General features: G+C 39.8%; 1 protein-coding gene across 2 annotated transcripts in view; it reads left to right on the top strand.

The window, feature by feature from the left end:
• Nucleotides 1-17171, top strand: part of sh3kbp1 (SH3-domain kinase binding protein 1) — a 59944-nt gene that overhangs the window by 26795 nt on the left and 15978 nt on the right. Inside the window, exons 4-15 of one of the 2 annotated variants that reach the window (XM_005449077.4) lie at nt 177-283; nt 1149-1284; nt 1474-1550; nt 2726-2821; nt 9923-9992; nt 11475-11569; nt 11657-11752; nt 11852-11903; nt 12025-12096; nt 14428-14563; nt 14665-14735; nt 14849-14955. In XM_005449077.4, the coding sequence (XP_005449134.1) occupies nt 177-283; nt 1149-1284; nt 1474-1550; nt 2726-2821; nt 9923-9992; nt 11475-11569; nt 11657-11752; nt 11852-11903; nt 12025-12096; nt 14428-14563; nt 14665-14735; nt 14849-14955 (1115 nt within the window). The remainder of the gene's footprint in view (nt 1-176; nt 284-1148; nt 1285-1473; nt 1551-2725; nt 2822-9922; nt 9993-11474; nt 11570-11656; nt 11753-11851; nt 11904-12024; nt 12097-14427; nt 14564-14664; nt 14736-14848; nt 14956-17171) is intronic. The other variant, XM_025910348.1, reaches the window with a different exon arrangement.

Here is a 17171-nt window from a genome sequence, read left to right as displayed (position 1 = left end):
GCTTTTAATCAGTCTGTAACACCTGCTTAGTCTCTGTAAAGCACTGATTACAGATAAGTGTGTGAGCTCATTATGTTACATGCAAGTCTTAAACATATCTACATATAAACTGTGTGTGTGTGTATTCTCTTTCTGTTTATGTGGTTGTGGTGGCTGTGTGTACGTGTGCTGTGCAGGAGAGCAGATCCGTAAACGAAGATGTAAGGCTGCGTTTAGCTACGTTCCTCAACACGAAGATGAGCTGGAGCTGAAAATAGGAGATGTGATTGAGATCATATCAGAGGTGAGAACTACATTATGAGCCTACAATGTAAAACCAGAAAGAAAATGCAAAATAGCATAAAAATACAATTTTAGGTTATAGATTACAATCTCACATTAAGGTCCACATAGCAGTTCTGGAGCTTTCGGGCTTTCTCAGAAGAATGAGTTTCCCAGTTATAATAATGGGTAATGAGTGCGGCAACGGACTGGCAACCTTTTTATGCTATAGCCAACCATTTGCCATAAGACACCAAGGAAAGCTCCAGGCTTTCACCCTGAATTAGACATTTACAAGTACTTGGTAGCCATTTCTTCACGGTTTAAAAACTGAAAGAGAGAAATGGTGTTTTTTTCCCCCCCGTCCCTTTTGAAAAAGAGTAAGAAAATTTAGCAAAATATATCTACTCAAGTGAAGTCAAATTTTTAAATTGCCATATTAAAAAATGAAATGCAGGAAGAAAATACGAGAAACTGAAGTTTTATTTCATCAAATGTACAAAAAGAAAAAAAATAGATAAAATAAAATGTTTAAATAGTATGTATTTTTAAAAAATATTAAAAAAATTTAAGTTTTACTTTTAAATTATTGAAATATTTTAAACATGTGTACATTTATATTTATATTCTTTTAAATAATTAAGATGTTGAAATTCTCATGTTTTCTTTATATATTAGTTATTTATTTTTTTCTCTCAGTCATCTTTGGTGATCAACACAATGCTGTCCTATATTTCAGAAAAAGCTTTTTTTAGGCTTTATTGCTTGTAAAGAACATTGTTTTTGTTCACTAATTATTATATTTAAAGGAGTAAATCTATGTATATCTGAGTGTATAAACATGTGTTAATGCATGTTGTCCGTGTTGTGTAACTGTGTATGTTCAGGTAGAGGAGGGCTGGTGGGAGGGAGTTCTTAATGGGAAGACTGGCATGTTTCCCTCCAACTTCACCAAAGAGATCCTCACTGATTCAGAGACGCCCTCTTTGGACTCACAGGAGGAGAACCGCAGTGGACGCACAAGTGAGTTACAGCTAATCAGAGCGTGGGGACACATCTACATACATATCTATATTTAAAATAATCAGTCACTGCTTCTGATTACAAGATTTGTTGTTTATTTTCTAAGCTTTGAATTATTTAATTAAGTCAGCCCTTTTTGCATTGCTGCACCAAACTAAGATATGTTGTGCATTATTTGTGTGTCTGTAGATAAGGACAGCCCAAGCAGTGAAAGTGACGGTGGGGACAGTCGGTCAGAAACAGGGTCAGAAATCCCTCCCAAGAAGGTAATCAGTCAAATACTTGTTTACTGAGTGTTACCTCGTCATAATACCCAACACTACGAGCTTTCTTGGGGGGGGGGGAACCTCCACTATAAAGTCAGCCATAAAATGTAAAAAAAGTAGGCAGGACAAGTGAGTCTCACTGATCCTCTCTTAAAATGTCATCTGTGTGTTACTTTAGGATGAACGACTCATAACATTATCTGAATTTATCAGGAATTTGACCTCTTCACGTTTTTTTCTTTCAAAGCCTGCTGTCTTTGAGGGTGAGGGGAATACAAAGTGCAGATTCTGAATCTTTACAAAGACTGCATGCAATGAGAAAATCTGTACTTCCCATAATCCTATGCCCATCCTCTGACTGCTCAGAGACTGCTGATTGGCATAAGGGGCATCTAAACAATATAATGAGGGTGGTTATAGTGATTTGGATGGTTAGTGCATATAGCTAATTATTAGCACTCCACAGCTAGTTTGTCCATAAATTTGTAGGTTGAGTTAAAATTAATAGTGACCATTTTAATTAAACATAAATTATATCTCAAGCTAATTTTTAATGAATGAATTTCTTCTTCCCAGTTTTTCATTTCAATATATTAACTATGGCTCAAGGGAAAGATAAAAGAATGGTAAAGATGGGAATATGTAACAACTTTCTGGTAATTTAAAAAATTGTATCATGTTCAAAGCAAAGCGGTAAACTACTCAACTCAAGTTACAGTCAGAACAATCATCACAAAAAAAGAAAATGATCCCATGAAAAGCTGGAAACTATCCTAGGCATTCCAAATGTTGTTTACTCTCTGTGGTTTATACCACATGGAGACACTGCAATTGAATTACTATGAGCTTCATGTAAGGTCATATTAAGGTATAACATCAGTCAGCAGCACAACCCGATCTAGTGTTCCTAGCACCTGGCCTTATTTTGGCAACAGAAATGTCTGGAACAGAGGAAGCATACAGACAGACATAACAGACGAGGATTATGATGCAGGGGTGGTGGTGGTAACTGAGTACATTCTGAGTCATAGATGGAGAAATGAAACTTTACAGGGTCAATGCATGAGCACAAAGGGAGCTTTTGTTGTTGTTTTTCTTTCCTATTTATGATTTTGGTTGGACTGCTCCTTTAAAAGATAATGCTGTTTTTCATTATACCTCTTTAAACCCCCTAGGGTCAGCTCAGAGGGTTTGGGTTTGGTAATATCTTTAAAGACCAGCCCATCAAGCTCAGGCCTCGCTCAATGGACATGGACTTGGAGGGGGACAAGGTGAGTCACACACACCCAGCTGTGTTTGTGTCACTTATGTTCACTTCCTGGAGACACACAGTAACAATAAACCAAGTAATCAGTCTAAAATTAAATGACTAGCACTATGGGGTCTGTTTTGTCCCCATAAGGCAATTTAGTAAACAGGTCCCCACAATGAAGGTAATACAAGTATACACATTCTTGTTTATACACTCTATTTTATAGACTTTTTAAAAAATTATCATCATAAGCAACGAGGGAAGGAAGTCACAGCCTTTGGGCCGCCCCTTCCTCAGCTTCAGTTTTACAGCACAGGAAGTGGTTTTATGTTAACACACATGCACACACACACATGCACACACACATCCTGTAGGGAATTGACAAGCAAAGCAGAAGTGAGAGCGCAGTAGGGCAGACAGAGAGAGAGCAGGAGAGGGGAAGGGAGTTGATACAGCTTTTCACTGACGTCTACATATTCACATCTATTCTCCTGCTGCGTGAGCTGATGTAGCAAAGCCTCGTCCGAGTTTAACTGGAGACGCAGAAAAAGACGGTAGGGACGGGTTTTGTCGGCTTATTTTTGGAGGGTAAGGAGAGGGCTGTGCCCTCCTTATTCATTTTATTTTTATCTTCTGCATATTCTTCTCTTCTTCATTGGAAATTAAACAGCGTAACAACATAAGGCCGGGTGAGGCACGAGTTTTAAGCAATGTATGTTTTTGCTTTTCACACTGTTGTCAGCAAGTTTTGTAAATATTTCTCAGGGAAATACAGAAAAAGAGATAACAGCCACCAGGAAGACATTTTTGGGTATTAAATACTACAAAATTGATACTTGACATGTTGGGATGACAATGGAAGAGTTATGGATATAGACTTAAAGGGCTAGTTCACCAACAAAGCAGCCTAAAAGATGATGGTTTTATGTGTGTTTTATGCTGAAGAAGTGTTTGGGACACCAAAACGGGGGAAATATAAGCAATAAAAATATGATTTTTTATATTTTGGCTCCTGTTTTAAACCACAAATATTTAAAACTGGGCATAAAATAGTCCAGTTTGTAGACAGCTTTGTGAACTGAAAGCCAAGGTAACCTCACCCAACTTTTTTTGGCTTAGTAGTTTCCATTGAAGGATATTGTCTTGGGTTTGTCTGTCAATTTACTGTACTGTACATTTAAAAGTGAGATGTCTAAACAGTCAATCTTGGTGAACAGGGATGGTAATTAAAGGGAACTTTAATGGCAGTATTAGTAAGAAAATGCTGGCAATCAAGAAACTTAAAGTCTTTATTAAAGAAAAACAAAAAATGTTAACTTGTATGCCACGAAAAGTCAGCAGCTAAAAATTACAGACGCAAACAGCCTGAAAGTGAAATGCTGCTTAAACATTCATTAGGACAAAGGTAGAAATAAAGAACATTACCTATGTCGATGAAGGTGTGTTTAAAGAGCGTAAAACGGTCATTAAAACCAGCACACTGGTCATCAAAGCCTCCTATTTAGCAGCAGACTGTGTGTGTGTGTGTGTGTGTGTGTGTGTGTCTGTGTGTGTAAGTGAAGGATGTTTGTCAGCCTGCCCTGTTAGTGGGAGGCTATTATGCTGCTTTATGGTGAGACTCGTCTCCTCACTCAGTAATGAGGCTCCAGAGGAAGCGGCAGGAGTATCCATCTGGGTGAGTCACACGAGGCCATGTAACTTTTCAACTGAACGGTCGGTTGTTTGTACGTGTGTGTGTGTGTGTGTGTGTGTGTCTGCGACTGAGTGGTGTGGCTTGCTGCACAGATGCAGAGTGACCACATGCTAGTTTAACGCAGGTGTTTATAATTTGGATTATTGCCATTGCAGCAAATGGAAACACTTTTCTTAGTGTGTGCTCAGCGGTTCCTCTTTTCTTTTTTTTTTCATTGTAGTGACTCAAAGTCACTCAGGCTTGACATCAACTGTCACCTGAGAAAAAGTCATTGGATGTGAAATAGAAACTAGTGGGGACCTGATGCGAAAGAGAGACAGCAGAGACTTGGTGCATTTAAGCATGCAGTATGGTCAAGACAAGCTACTGAAGTTCTAACTGACCGTGAGAATGAGGAAGAAAGGTGATTTAAGTGACTTTGAACGTGACATGGTTAAATAACTGGGAATCCCCTGGGTTTTTTCCAAACTAGAGTTTACGGAGAATGGTTTGGAAAAGAGAAAACATGCAGTGAGGGTCAGTTCTCTGGGTGAAAATGCCTTGTTGATGTCAGAGGAGAATGGCCAAACTACTTCAAACTGATGGAAAGGCAGAAGTGCACATTGAATGTTCAAGCAGGTAGGCCACGGGAGCAGAAGACCACACCGGGTGCCACTCCTGTCAGCCAAGAACTAGAAATTGAAGCCAATTTTTATTCTCCAAATTGGACAATAGAAAATTGGAAAACTGTTGTCTGATGTGACCAGTCTTGATTATTGCGGCAACATTTGGTTGGTAGGGTCAGAATTAGGCCTAAACAACATGAAAGGATGGATCCATCCTGCTTTGTATCAACGGTTCAGATTGTTGGTGGTGTAATGGTGTGGGGGGATATTTCCTTACCATAATTTGATCCTCTTAGTACCAGCTAAACATCATTTAAAACACCACAGCCCACTTTAAGTACTTTTGCTAATCATATCCTTCTATGACCACAGTGACAATGAGTTCACTGTGGTCATATGGCCTCCACAGTCACCAGATCTCAGTCCAATGGAGCACCTTTGGAATGTGCTGCCAACAAATCTGGAGCAAGTATGTGATTCTCTGAGGAGTGTTTCCAGCCACTTGTTGAATCTATGACATGAATAATTAAGGTCGTTCTGAAGGCAAAACGGGGTCCAGCCCAGTACTAGTAAGTGTACCCCCCCCCCCCAACAGTTCCCGTGTACAGCATTTCTTTCTTAGTGAGATGGCGAGACAGATAAATAAAGGAGTTTTTGCTGTGATGTAGCAACACTCCAAATCAAATGGGTAGATCTACTTTTGGGTAGATCAATAGTTTCTGGCTCTGAACTCTCAATCTGATATGGATACAATGATGACATGATGATATTTTAAATCCAGAGTGCAAACATCAGCTTTGGCCAGGCATGCATGTAAACTGCCATAAAAAGTTAACTTAAGTGGCTAGAAGTTTGTTAAAACATGTTGTACACATGAAAACCACAACCCAGCTATAAGGTCCACTTCCTCTTCTTGTTGGTGATGTTGACTTTATATTTTCATTCTTGAGTCACTTCAAAACCCTGTCTCATGTGACACGAAAGGACTTTTAGAAGTAAGTTGTAAATAGACTGGTGCTTATATAGCGCTCTTCTACTGTACTTGATCACTTAAGGCAATTTATACAGCACGTCTCATTCACACTCGGATAAAGGCATTAAGAACAACTCAGTATCTCACCCAAGGATACTTTAGGATGCAGAGCCTGCATCCTAAAGTAAATGACCTGTTCTACCTCCTGTACCACAGCCATTAAAAAAATTACAGCAGCTAGTATTCCCAGTACTAACCAGGCCCGACCCTGCTTAGTGTCTGAGATTAGAGGACTGACTGTACCCAGTCATCTTGGCAACTTGCTTCTGTGCAGTTTATTGGAAAAAAACATACATAATTTGAAGCCACTATCTAAATGAATCAATGAAGAGATGAAAACCTTCATTTCAGTGGTCACTGTGACATAAAAGCTGCATGTTTAGGATCAGTTGTTAAATCTTAAACATTAACATCAGGAGTTAAGTTCTCTTTTTGTTTAAATTTGTTTTAAAAGCCTTCACGTCAGCCTTATTTCAAGGTGAATGCATGTTTGAAATTAAGATCATGGAGCAATTTTCTCTGAAACCTGTTCAGACACAACCTGGCAAGGCTAAAATGTCATGAACCTGGGTTTAAATATGAAAGTTTAGTAGCCATCTATGTAACACCTGGACATTGTTTGAGAATTGCAAATAGTGTCTTTGGTTTAACATCTGATTTGGTTGCGCAGCGGCTGTGAGCAGACAGCCACTCAGCATCCGTCTCATTGTCTGTGAAAAAATGTACTGTTTCCATCAGCTAGGGCAGTGTGGTGGTGAGGCTCTGCAGCCTCAGAAAAAAAAGTGACGGGGTTTGAATTTGCAGAGGTGTGGAGGAGAAAGAGTGCACTTTCACTTTTAAAGCAGAGGTAAAGAAGACCTTGTTTTCCTATAGGCATCTTTTGAATGATCTGAAAAGACGGCGTTTCACCTGATGTTTTTTTTTTAAAACGAATCATTACATTGTTTACACCTCTCACAAAGATCTCTTCAAAATCTTTTCTGTAGTTGTTACATTTACACTATAGCTCAGTTGGGTGTGCTGACAGAACCACCATCTCACCACTCACTCCCACCAGTGTACGTTTAATGTCTCAGTTTGACACCCTGCAGCGTATTGACTGAATTTCACACCATACCAACCCGGTGAAGATCTGCTTTACTGTGATGAGGTGATAAAGTAGCACCCTGCACCGTACATGCAGCTTCAAGGGTTACGTGAGGATCAATCAGCATGTATTCATTGTGTTCACACTGTATGTTTGAGTTTGTTATGGTTTGATATATGTTGAACGTCATGATAATATTCTCATGCTGCTACTTCTATAGGACTGGATATGCAAGTGTGCATTTGTGTGTTCACAGTTATGTTTTTGCAATAGGAAACCATATGTGGCATGAATGATTTCAATTCTGCTTGTTCGAAGAGTAGTATCGCACAAAACCTCTCTGCCATGTTTTAACGGTCTCTCTTTGCTTGTGGCTCCACATGGGTCTCATTAGGGAGGGTAAAAGACAGAAAAGGGGAGGGTTTGGAGAGGAGAGGAGGTGGCACGGCGGTGTTGGCTTCTCCCGGCCGAACAGAAGAAAGCAGTGTGTGTGTTTTCTCCCAGACTGAGTGCTGTGTGTGTGTGCATTTTTCCTGTGGAAGAGCAACCACTGGTTCCACAAACATGAATGAGGGATCCACTCCAGCCGGGAAACAACGGCTGCTTTAACGGCACCCGCACACTGTAGCTGTAGCGTGTGCGTGTTCCACATGATCAGCAAGTCAGCCTGTTGGTTCTTGTGCTGAATCTGAGCTCATCCTCTCTAATTATCTGCTTAGGCTGGAAATGTACCGGCTATGTTAGTCTTGCTTTTTACCCTTACGGTTGATTTTTTTCCCCCCATCATTTTGTTTGGCTAGTGTTCCTATTTTCCTATTATGTGTGGTTTATTTACTACCAATTTGACTGAGATTCTGTGAAATGTTTCACCAGTGCTGACTGTCACTGCTGTCACTGTGTACTGTTCTCCATTCTCGAGCCTATTTTTGGTTGATTTTTCCTCATCATTGAATTCAGTTCAATGACAAGCAAAGATGCTACTTTGAAGTGCAATTAGGAAAATCTGAGTGTGTTACTTGAATACTATGAGGCCCTGAAGAAGATTCAGAAATGTCAAGTCAAATTATTTATAAAGAAACTTCAAAATGTTTGCTTTACAGATTTATGTTTGCATTTAAATAAAGGCACAAACATACAATACTGTGCAAAAGCCTCAAGACAGCCATCATTTCTTTATGTTTTGCTTCCAAGGAGCCAGAGTTTTCTTCTAACTCTTCTAAAGTGTTTTTTCTTTGGACATTGGCTGCCTCTTAACTCATTTTCAGTACTTATACCAGGCCATTTTCAGAGCGATCTTTGTTTAGTTTATTAAGCCACTTAACACTGATGTATGAATCATTCATGCATAAACAAAGCACTTAACTCAAGGGATGAACCAGTGTTGTATCGACACATAACAGACAACTTAGCAAAGAACCACTTTTTAAACTGTATTTTTGGGCTATTTTTGTTACTAGCAGTCTGGTACAAAAACACAATTTGTTGCCATTTCTTTAGTTGACTCTGTGAAGAATGCCAAAGATAAGAGTTTGACTGGTTTTGCACCCACAAGGTGATTCTCAAAGAGCTATTAGCAAGAAATGTGGCATGTCTCACAAGCTGTGTCCTTAAAAGTGTGTCCTTAAAAGAAACTTTGGAAAGTGGACAAAATCTGGCAAGACTAAGACCTATCTGCAGCAGATGAACAGTTTTTCAAAAGTCATGTCCTTAAGAAATAGAAAAAAATCTTGTAAAGCCATTACACAGGACTTGAGAAATACATCCGGCCCTTCAAATGATTCATCTACTGTTCACTAAAAACTCATCAGAAATGGTCTCAGTGGAAGGGTTTCTGTCAAGAAGGCTTTCTTAAGGAAGGGAAATAAGGACAAAAGGCTGAGGTATGCCAGACATGAACATGAACTGGGCTGACAATCAGTGACAACAGGTAAGATGGAGTGATGAATCCAAATGAAATGGTCATCGGTATGTACAATGGAGGTCAGGGAAAAGGTAAAACAGCCATCTCGGAAACAAAGTGGAAGCTCTGGCATGGTTTGAGGTTGAACACAGAGAGAGCCACTAGATTTTAATCTGCCAGGCATTGCTGTCTGGAAATTATCTGATTGACAGTAGTTTCATTTTTCAGCATGACAATGATCACAAACACACTGCCAATGAAGTAAAAACATACCTGGATAGAAAAACAAACAGTGGAGCACTATCAGTCATGGACTGGCCTTTCCAGAGCCAGGACATCAACATTAATGAAGCAGTGTGGGATCGCCTTCAGAGAGAACAGAACAAAAAGCAGCCAACATCCAAAGAGCTTTGAATGTCCTTAAAGAAGCCTGGAGAACTATTCCTGAAGGCAACTTAGAGAAATTAAAGAACATTTGCCTAAGACAGTTTAGGCTGTGTTGAAGTACAAAGGTGGTCATACTAAATATTTTCTTTCAAGCTCGTTAGAATTGCACAAAATATGTTTTTTTCTTAAATCCTGTATTTTCATTAATATTACCATGTTTCAGTAAATATTGCTACACCTATTAAAGAAATGGGAGCTAGCAGGAGGCTTTTGCACAGTACAAATTGATAAATAAAAGATGAAAACATGATGACTCAAACCAGGACGTGCCAAACAAAAAAGTATGTTAAAACATAGATGAGAATGTGAAAGAGTCTGAAACTTAAGATGTTCCAACATCTCTTCCCCCACTCAGGTCAGCGACGGGAAAGCAGCAAGCGTTGCAGTTGAAAGCATGAAGACTGAGCCTGACAGCAAAACCAAAGGTGAGAAGTTGCAGCTTAACTGTTGTGTAGGCGATTCTAGCAAAAACACTGTGTTAATGACAAATCGACACACAACTCACTTTCAGCTCATCACATCCTGGCGTTTGGTCAGGAATCCTTACTCGTCATATTTTAACAAAGGGAAACCCCTTTAACAACGATTTCAACCATGAAGAAGAACAGAAGCCTGCAAAAGGAGCAGCGTTGCATGTAACATGTTCCAAAGTAGCACAATACAGTAATCACATGACTCAGAAATGTAGTGGATTACTGTACATGTGTACTCACCTTCACGTTACAGTTGTTACATGTGTTACCTAAGTTACAATGACCTGATAGAAAAAAAAAATCCCCAAATTTGCCCTTTTTCTGCACACTCGAAATGCAATCATCTGGCCTTATTTCATGTGGCAGGAAGTGAAAAATTGTGGTTTAGTGGTTTACAGGTTTTGAAGATCTTATTTAAAAGAAGAATATTTGCTGAAACACTAACTGCATGCAGGCTAGAAGCAGCAAGCATCACAAAAGACTAAAACAAAGCATACTAAACAGAAGGTTTCCCAACCAAGCAGCCAAATTTTTAACAGGTAACAAATTGATGAGCAGTCCGTAATGTGCATTAGTTAGGTAAGATGACACGTGATGTAATCTCAATACCTGAGACAAGGGTTCGAGGTCTGTTGGCGACCACTTTTTTGCATTTACCTTCGTTTTTGATCCCTTTCGTCTTGGCGTTTGATGAAGCTTAGATATTAAATTAGGAGTCAGGATTAGGTACTAAAACCTGTTGGTTACTTTAAAGAGAAAAATCATTGTGTGGGTTTAAGGAAACCCTTCCACAATGATAAACTGACTCTCAACTTTCTCAGCATTCTCCTGGTTCCTGCACATTAAACAATGATGCTGAGAACGGGTCATAAAATCTCAAATACATGTGCATCCCTTCATGTGTTCCATTCGGTCAACTAAAAACCATGTTCGTTATCATTTCCTACACTTTATGCAGGTTTCCTTTCATTCTAATAAAGCGTTGTTTCTTATCATCATAGTGTCTAATGTTGTTGCACTGTTTTGAAAGTGCTTCCTTGTTTGGACTTTTGTCCAAGCACATCCGTTTATACAAGGGAACAAACTATTTTTTTCAGAGTGAACGCGTCTGTCCATTAATAGATCACTGATAGGGATTATTATTGTTTATTGTAATTGTAAAACATATGGATAAAAGACTTTAAAAGATCATTAATAAAAAAAAGACAAAACAAATAAAGGGATTATTTGGAACTTTTTTATATTTCCAATTATAAATTACATTTTTTGCTCGATGTAAAGTGTGTTGATGACGTTCTTGCGTAATGAAAACACATTCTTCTATTTATGTAGGTCAAATCCAGTTTGGTTTCTTTGTCTAAACCCTCTTGTTTCTGACTTTTTTGATGGTTTTGTTCTATTAAACTGACTTGACTCATTTTGATTGGCTGTCAGGGCGGGAGCAGTGTAAAGTCCTCTTTCCATACGAAGCACAAAATGAAGACGAGCTCACTATCAAAGAGGGGGACATCATAAACATCATCACTAAGGTAAGTGATGCATTGTGCGATTTGGTGTTCGCATCACTTCCAGGCATCTGCAAATTCAAATAAATACTTAAAAATGATTTTGTCCAGGATTGTGCCGATGCAGGCTGGTGGAAGGGGGAGATCGGGGGAAGGCAAGGTGTCTTTCCAGACAACTTTGTCAAGCTGCTAGAAGTTGAGAAAGAGGTGATTTTGTCATGACTCGCAAAACTTTCCAGGTTATAGTGATGTTTGTAATCTGCAGATGTGGTTTTGTGATGCTTCTGCATCTGTATGTGTTTCCAGAGACCAAAGAAACCGCCCCCTCCAAGTGCACCGTTGGCAAAACACACCACAGGTAACATCTCTCATCTTCCTGCTTGTTTTTGTGGTCTGAAACTTTAAAAAAACATAATAATAAAGGGGGGGGAATAGTAAAAATAAAGAAAGACAAAAAAACCTTTGAACTCTGACTGCAGAGAAAAAGTCAGAGGTCAGGAAGGCTCCTCCTGAGCGGCCTGAACATCTTCCCCAGAGAGACCAGGATCGAGGTAAAATCTGACCTGCTTTGACCCTGCTCAGCTGCAGTAACTCACTTTTTTTTGCTCGGCTGATTACTAACATCCTTCATACTAATAATAATCATATAACGCCCTGCGGATAAAAGGCAGATTCTTTTCTAGTTCAAGTTTCTGCAGATACCACTTACGGGAATTGCCCCGCTATTTTTTGAGCAAAATAGCAGAGCTTTGATTGAAGAGGTGCATTAGTATCAGTCTGTGTGCAACAGGAAACTATGGGTTTTAATGCGGTTTTAAGCTTAAGAAAGACTGGCACTGACTGTACTGCTGGTGTGAGACGGATGTCTCCAGATGTCTGCACAGCCTGCTCATTGTCATTGTATCAGAGCAGCACGAAATTATGTCTTTCTTATACATATAAGACTATATAATCTTTTACATATGTATACATATATATATTATATATATATATATATCATCTTAAACTAAAAGTGTTCTGCCTGAGCGATTGCAGTGGAGTTAAAAACATACAATCAGAGATTAAAAGAAAAAGTGTCATCAGCCTTGTGTGTTACTTTGCTACTTTATTGAAATGTATGACAGAATTATGGAAGTCAGTTTGACAGTGGTACAAAGTTTCTATGGTTGGAGTTTGCTTTTGCTAAAAAAACCCCAAACAATTAATTTCCTAAGTTCTATGATTTTGTGGCGAACAGTTTTTAAGGTGTTGCTTGTTGTTACATCAGTCAAAAGCAGTTGTGCTGGTACACTTTTCCGTGTGGCTTCTTTGCACAGCAGTATATGCTGAGTAGGAGGGTGCTATTGCGGCTAAGTGCCTTTAAGAAGTCTCCAAAAGCATGAAAGGTTTTACCATGCTCAGCTAAAAGTCAGTTTTTGCTTTGTTGTCGATATTTAAAAGATTAAATCCTTTTATCACATTAGTAATAGACACACTATTAATAAGACTGATGTAACTGTTGTTTCTGGGCTTTTTTTTTAATAGTTACAGACTCTCAGCTTGCCTCCATACACTTGTGTTGAGTGCAATTTACACTTCAAAAACAGCTATAGGTTAAGTTCTTTACTTCCACCTACAGCAACAAACATGAACTATCCCGCTGAAGCATTCAACAGTCTCTTCGACAACATTTAGAGTCCAACTCTGGTTTATAGACCAGTATATGAAGTATGTATTATGTGGAACATTAAATAGTTAGAACTGGTTACTGTTTATTTAAGTCAGTTTTAAAGAATTGGGAAAAGGATGAAAGTTGTACCTGTTTACTTTTAATCTTTTACTGCATACGTTCTGGATATTGTACTTGGTCCTTTGTAGTGTAACAGTTGTTACAATGTTTATAATTTATCAAATATAATATACATTTCTAGAGTGACCTGCAGTCAATGTCAGGTAACTCTAGAAAAGGAGATTTTTAATCTAGATTATTTTAATCTAGACTCATAATAAGGATAGTAAGTATCCTGATTGATTGTAGGTGTGGCCACCTTTGTAAGGTGAGTAGGGGGAAATAAATACATTCTTGATAAAAATCTCCAGAAACAGGCTGGAGGATAAAGTGACTCTGCTGTAAGGAAAAATGGATTTAGAAAACAAATGGCAGCAACTTAATACTTCTCATATTCATACTACCAACATGAGCACTCAGAGAACACAAATGCCTCCAAAGGGCAAGAGCTAAAACTTTGATGTTTCGTGATGATCTTATTACACTGTGCTCACGTCAGTTTGTTATTAAAAAAATAAAAAGTGTGATTTACAGCTCTTTTCACATCTTTTCTTATGCTGTATTACTCAATATGATTTCTTGAATTCTTTTTTTTCATGGTTAGCTATGACCTTGGCTGCTAACAATAAAGGTCAAGGTCAGATGCATAGCCAATCCAGGTGTTTCACTGTGCACACCGGGTTAAATCTTGCATTAAATCACGCCAGTTATTTTATGCAACAATGATGTAGGATTTTCTTGAATTGTAACATAATAAATGGTTCTTGCTTAGCTCATGTTTTAGTAGAAGCTTAAATACTTGATAAATACCGCTGTCACCACCTCGATGCCTGATCTTTTTTAATCCTTTCTGTCCTCTGTGGCCCTCTGTTTCTGTGATTCCTTTTATTTCCTGCGGCCCTCATCATCCTTTAACCTTTACAGCTGAATTATTCCTCTTCAAAGGTCAAAATTTGTTCATTTTTGCTGAGGCAGCCATGTTTACCTTCCCCTTGTCTAATGATGCACGTGTTTGAGTCATGCTTGTCCCTCTGCATGCATACCCAGCTCTGATCTGCTTGTGTGTTCTCATTATGTTGTATGATTTTTGTGCGTATGTTTGCTTTGTGCGTAGGTGAAGAGGTGAAACTCGGAGACATCTCTAAGCCCACCCTCCCATCTCTCCTTCCCAAAAAACCCCTCCTTCCAAAGTCAAGCGCCTCCTCTTCCTCCCAACCCCCGCGGCGTCCCGAAAGACCGCCCACACTAGCGTCAGTACACACACAAACACACTCAGATACACAAACTCCCTGATATTTGTACATGCCTGAGCATAATGAGCCTAATATTTACGTATGGTTTACTTGCTCAGGTGTGATAGCCCCAAATCTGAGGGCGGGGCTTCGACACCAGATTCTGCCCCTGACAGGTCACATGACACCGGTGAGTTGGACTGACAGAAGCATCGAGCAGTGATGCAGTGTCAGAGCGGGCTCAGATGTTTTTTTCTGCTGGAGACTAATATGTTTCTGCATTTCTGGTGTGTGTCCACACAGATATGGATCTGGACGCAATTGTCTCTTCTACGGAGAAGCTGAGTCATCCAACGGCATCGCGGCCACGAGTCACGGACCGCCGGCCCCGCTCACAGATCATCACACCAGTGAGTCAGTCTGTAGTCGGCCTGTGAGAAATGACTGTATATAAAGAAGGAAAGACAACATATTTCTACAGACCTCAAACCAAAATACAGTCGCCCCCTGCTGGCTGACTGTAGATTAAGCTTTAAACGCTAACCACTCTTTTCTGTTAACACCATTACTTTAGTGTCAATCAGCATCAAAGAAAAAAAGTACTGAAATAAACTAGAAAGCGAAAATTTCAGAAGAAATTTTATGTGTGCCTATGCCGCTGCTAATCTGTGTAGTTTTCCATTCATACGGCTACAGACAGCAAAACTCAGAAGAGCAGCCATTCTCCACCATGAATTATGGTAAAAACAAACACCGCTCGCGCCTCACAGATGACAGCTTACAGTTTTGGGTAAAGATGAGGTCACTTTGTACAGCCCCGATTTGCAGACGCTGTGCACACAGGTTCATAAGCAGAAGTCCCTCTGTACCACGGCAGACCCCGACAATGTTTGCACGAACACACTTTGAACCAGTACGTTATGGACCACTTTTCACACATGGTTGGTGTACCCTCCCAGCCAGCTGTAGCTTTTCAACTCACAGCCCGACACACACCCAAAAAACAGCCGAGAGAGCACAGACTACGCCCGAGAGGTGTGATTGCAGATGCCCCTCAGGTGGGTCCACCTCCCCTGCAGCGGCACTGCAGACCACGCCCCGCCACACATATCAAACACGTAAAATAAATATTTATGCACTTTTGCATTCACTTTTTGTTTTTTGTTATTTTTACACAGTGTTCTGAATGATGAACAATGGTCTACAGCCAATCTTGTGTATTATTATACAAACTTTGGTTGTAAGATTCAGATAACTATTTAATAAAAGCTAAATATTTTATACAGGGAGTGCAGAATTATTAGGCAAATGAGTATTTTGTCCACATCATCCCCTTCATGCATGTTGTCTTACTCCAACCTGTATAGGCTCGAAAGCCTACTACCAATTAAGCATATTAGGTGATGTGCATCTCTGTAATGAGAAGGGGTATGGTCTAATGACATCAACACCCTATATCAGGTGTACATAATTATTAGGCAACTTCCTTTCCTTTGGCAAAATGGGTCAAAAGAAGGACTTGACAGGCTCAGAAAAGTCAAAAATAGTGAGATATCTTGCAGAGGGATGCAGCAGTCTTAAAATTGCAAAGCTTCTGAAGCGTGATCATCGAACAATCAAGCGTTTCATTCAAAATAGTCAACAGGGTCGCAAGAAGCGTGTGGAAAAACCAAGGGGCAAAATAACTGCCCATGAACTGAGAAAAGTCAAGCGTGCAGCTGCCAAGATGCCACTTGCCACCAGTTTGGCCATATTTCAGAGCTGCAACATCACTGGAGTGCCCAAAAGCACAAGGTGTGCAATACTCAGAGACATGGCCAAGGTAAGAAAGGCTGAAAGACGACCACCACTGAACAAGACACACAAGCTGAAACGTCAAGACTGGGCCAAGAAATATCTCAAGACTGATTTTTCTAAGGTTTTCTGGACTGATGAAATGAGAGTGAGTCTTGATGGGCCAGATGGATGGGCCCGTGGCTGGATTGGTAAAGGGCAGAGAGCTCCAGTCCCACTCAGACGCCAGCAAGGTGGAGGTGGAGTACTGGTTTGGGCTGGTATCATCAAAGGTGAGCTTGTGGGGCCTTTTCGGGTTGAGGATGGCGTCAAGCTCAACTCCCAGTCCTACTGCAAGTTTCTGGAAGACACCTTCTTCAAGCAGTGGTACAGGAAGAAGTCTGCATCCTTCAAGAAAAACATGATTTTCATGCAGGACAATGCTCCATCACACGCGTCCAAGTACTCCACAGCGTGGCTGGCAAGAAAGGGTTTAAAAGAAGAAAAACTAATGACATGGCCTCCTTGTTCACCTGATCTGAACCCCATTGAGAACCTGTGGTCCATCATCAAATGTGAGATTTACAAGGAGGGAAAACAGTACACCTCTCTGAACAGTGTCTGGGAGGCTGTGGTTGCTGCTGCACGCAATGTTGATGGTAAACAGATCAAAACACTGACAGAATCCATGGATGGCAGGCTTTTGAGTGTCCTTGCAAAGAAAGGTGGCTATATTGGTCGCTGATTTGTTTTTGTTTTGTTTTTGAATGTCAGAAATGTATATTTGTGAATGTGGAGATGTTATATTGGTTTCACTGGTAAAAATAAATAATTGAAATGGGTATATATTTGT

The sequence above is a fragment of the Oreochromis niloticus genome, linkage group LG9 (genome assembly GCF_001858045.2).
Source record: "Oreochromis niloticus isolate F11D_XX linkage group LG9, O_niloticus_UMD_NMBU, whole genome shotgun sequence".
NCBI lineage: Eukaryota > Metazoa > Chordata > Actinopteri > Cichliformes > Cichlidae > Oreochromis > Oreochromis niloticus.
This window is presented reverse-complemented; position numbering and strand designations above follow the sequence as displayed.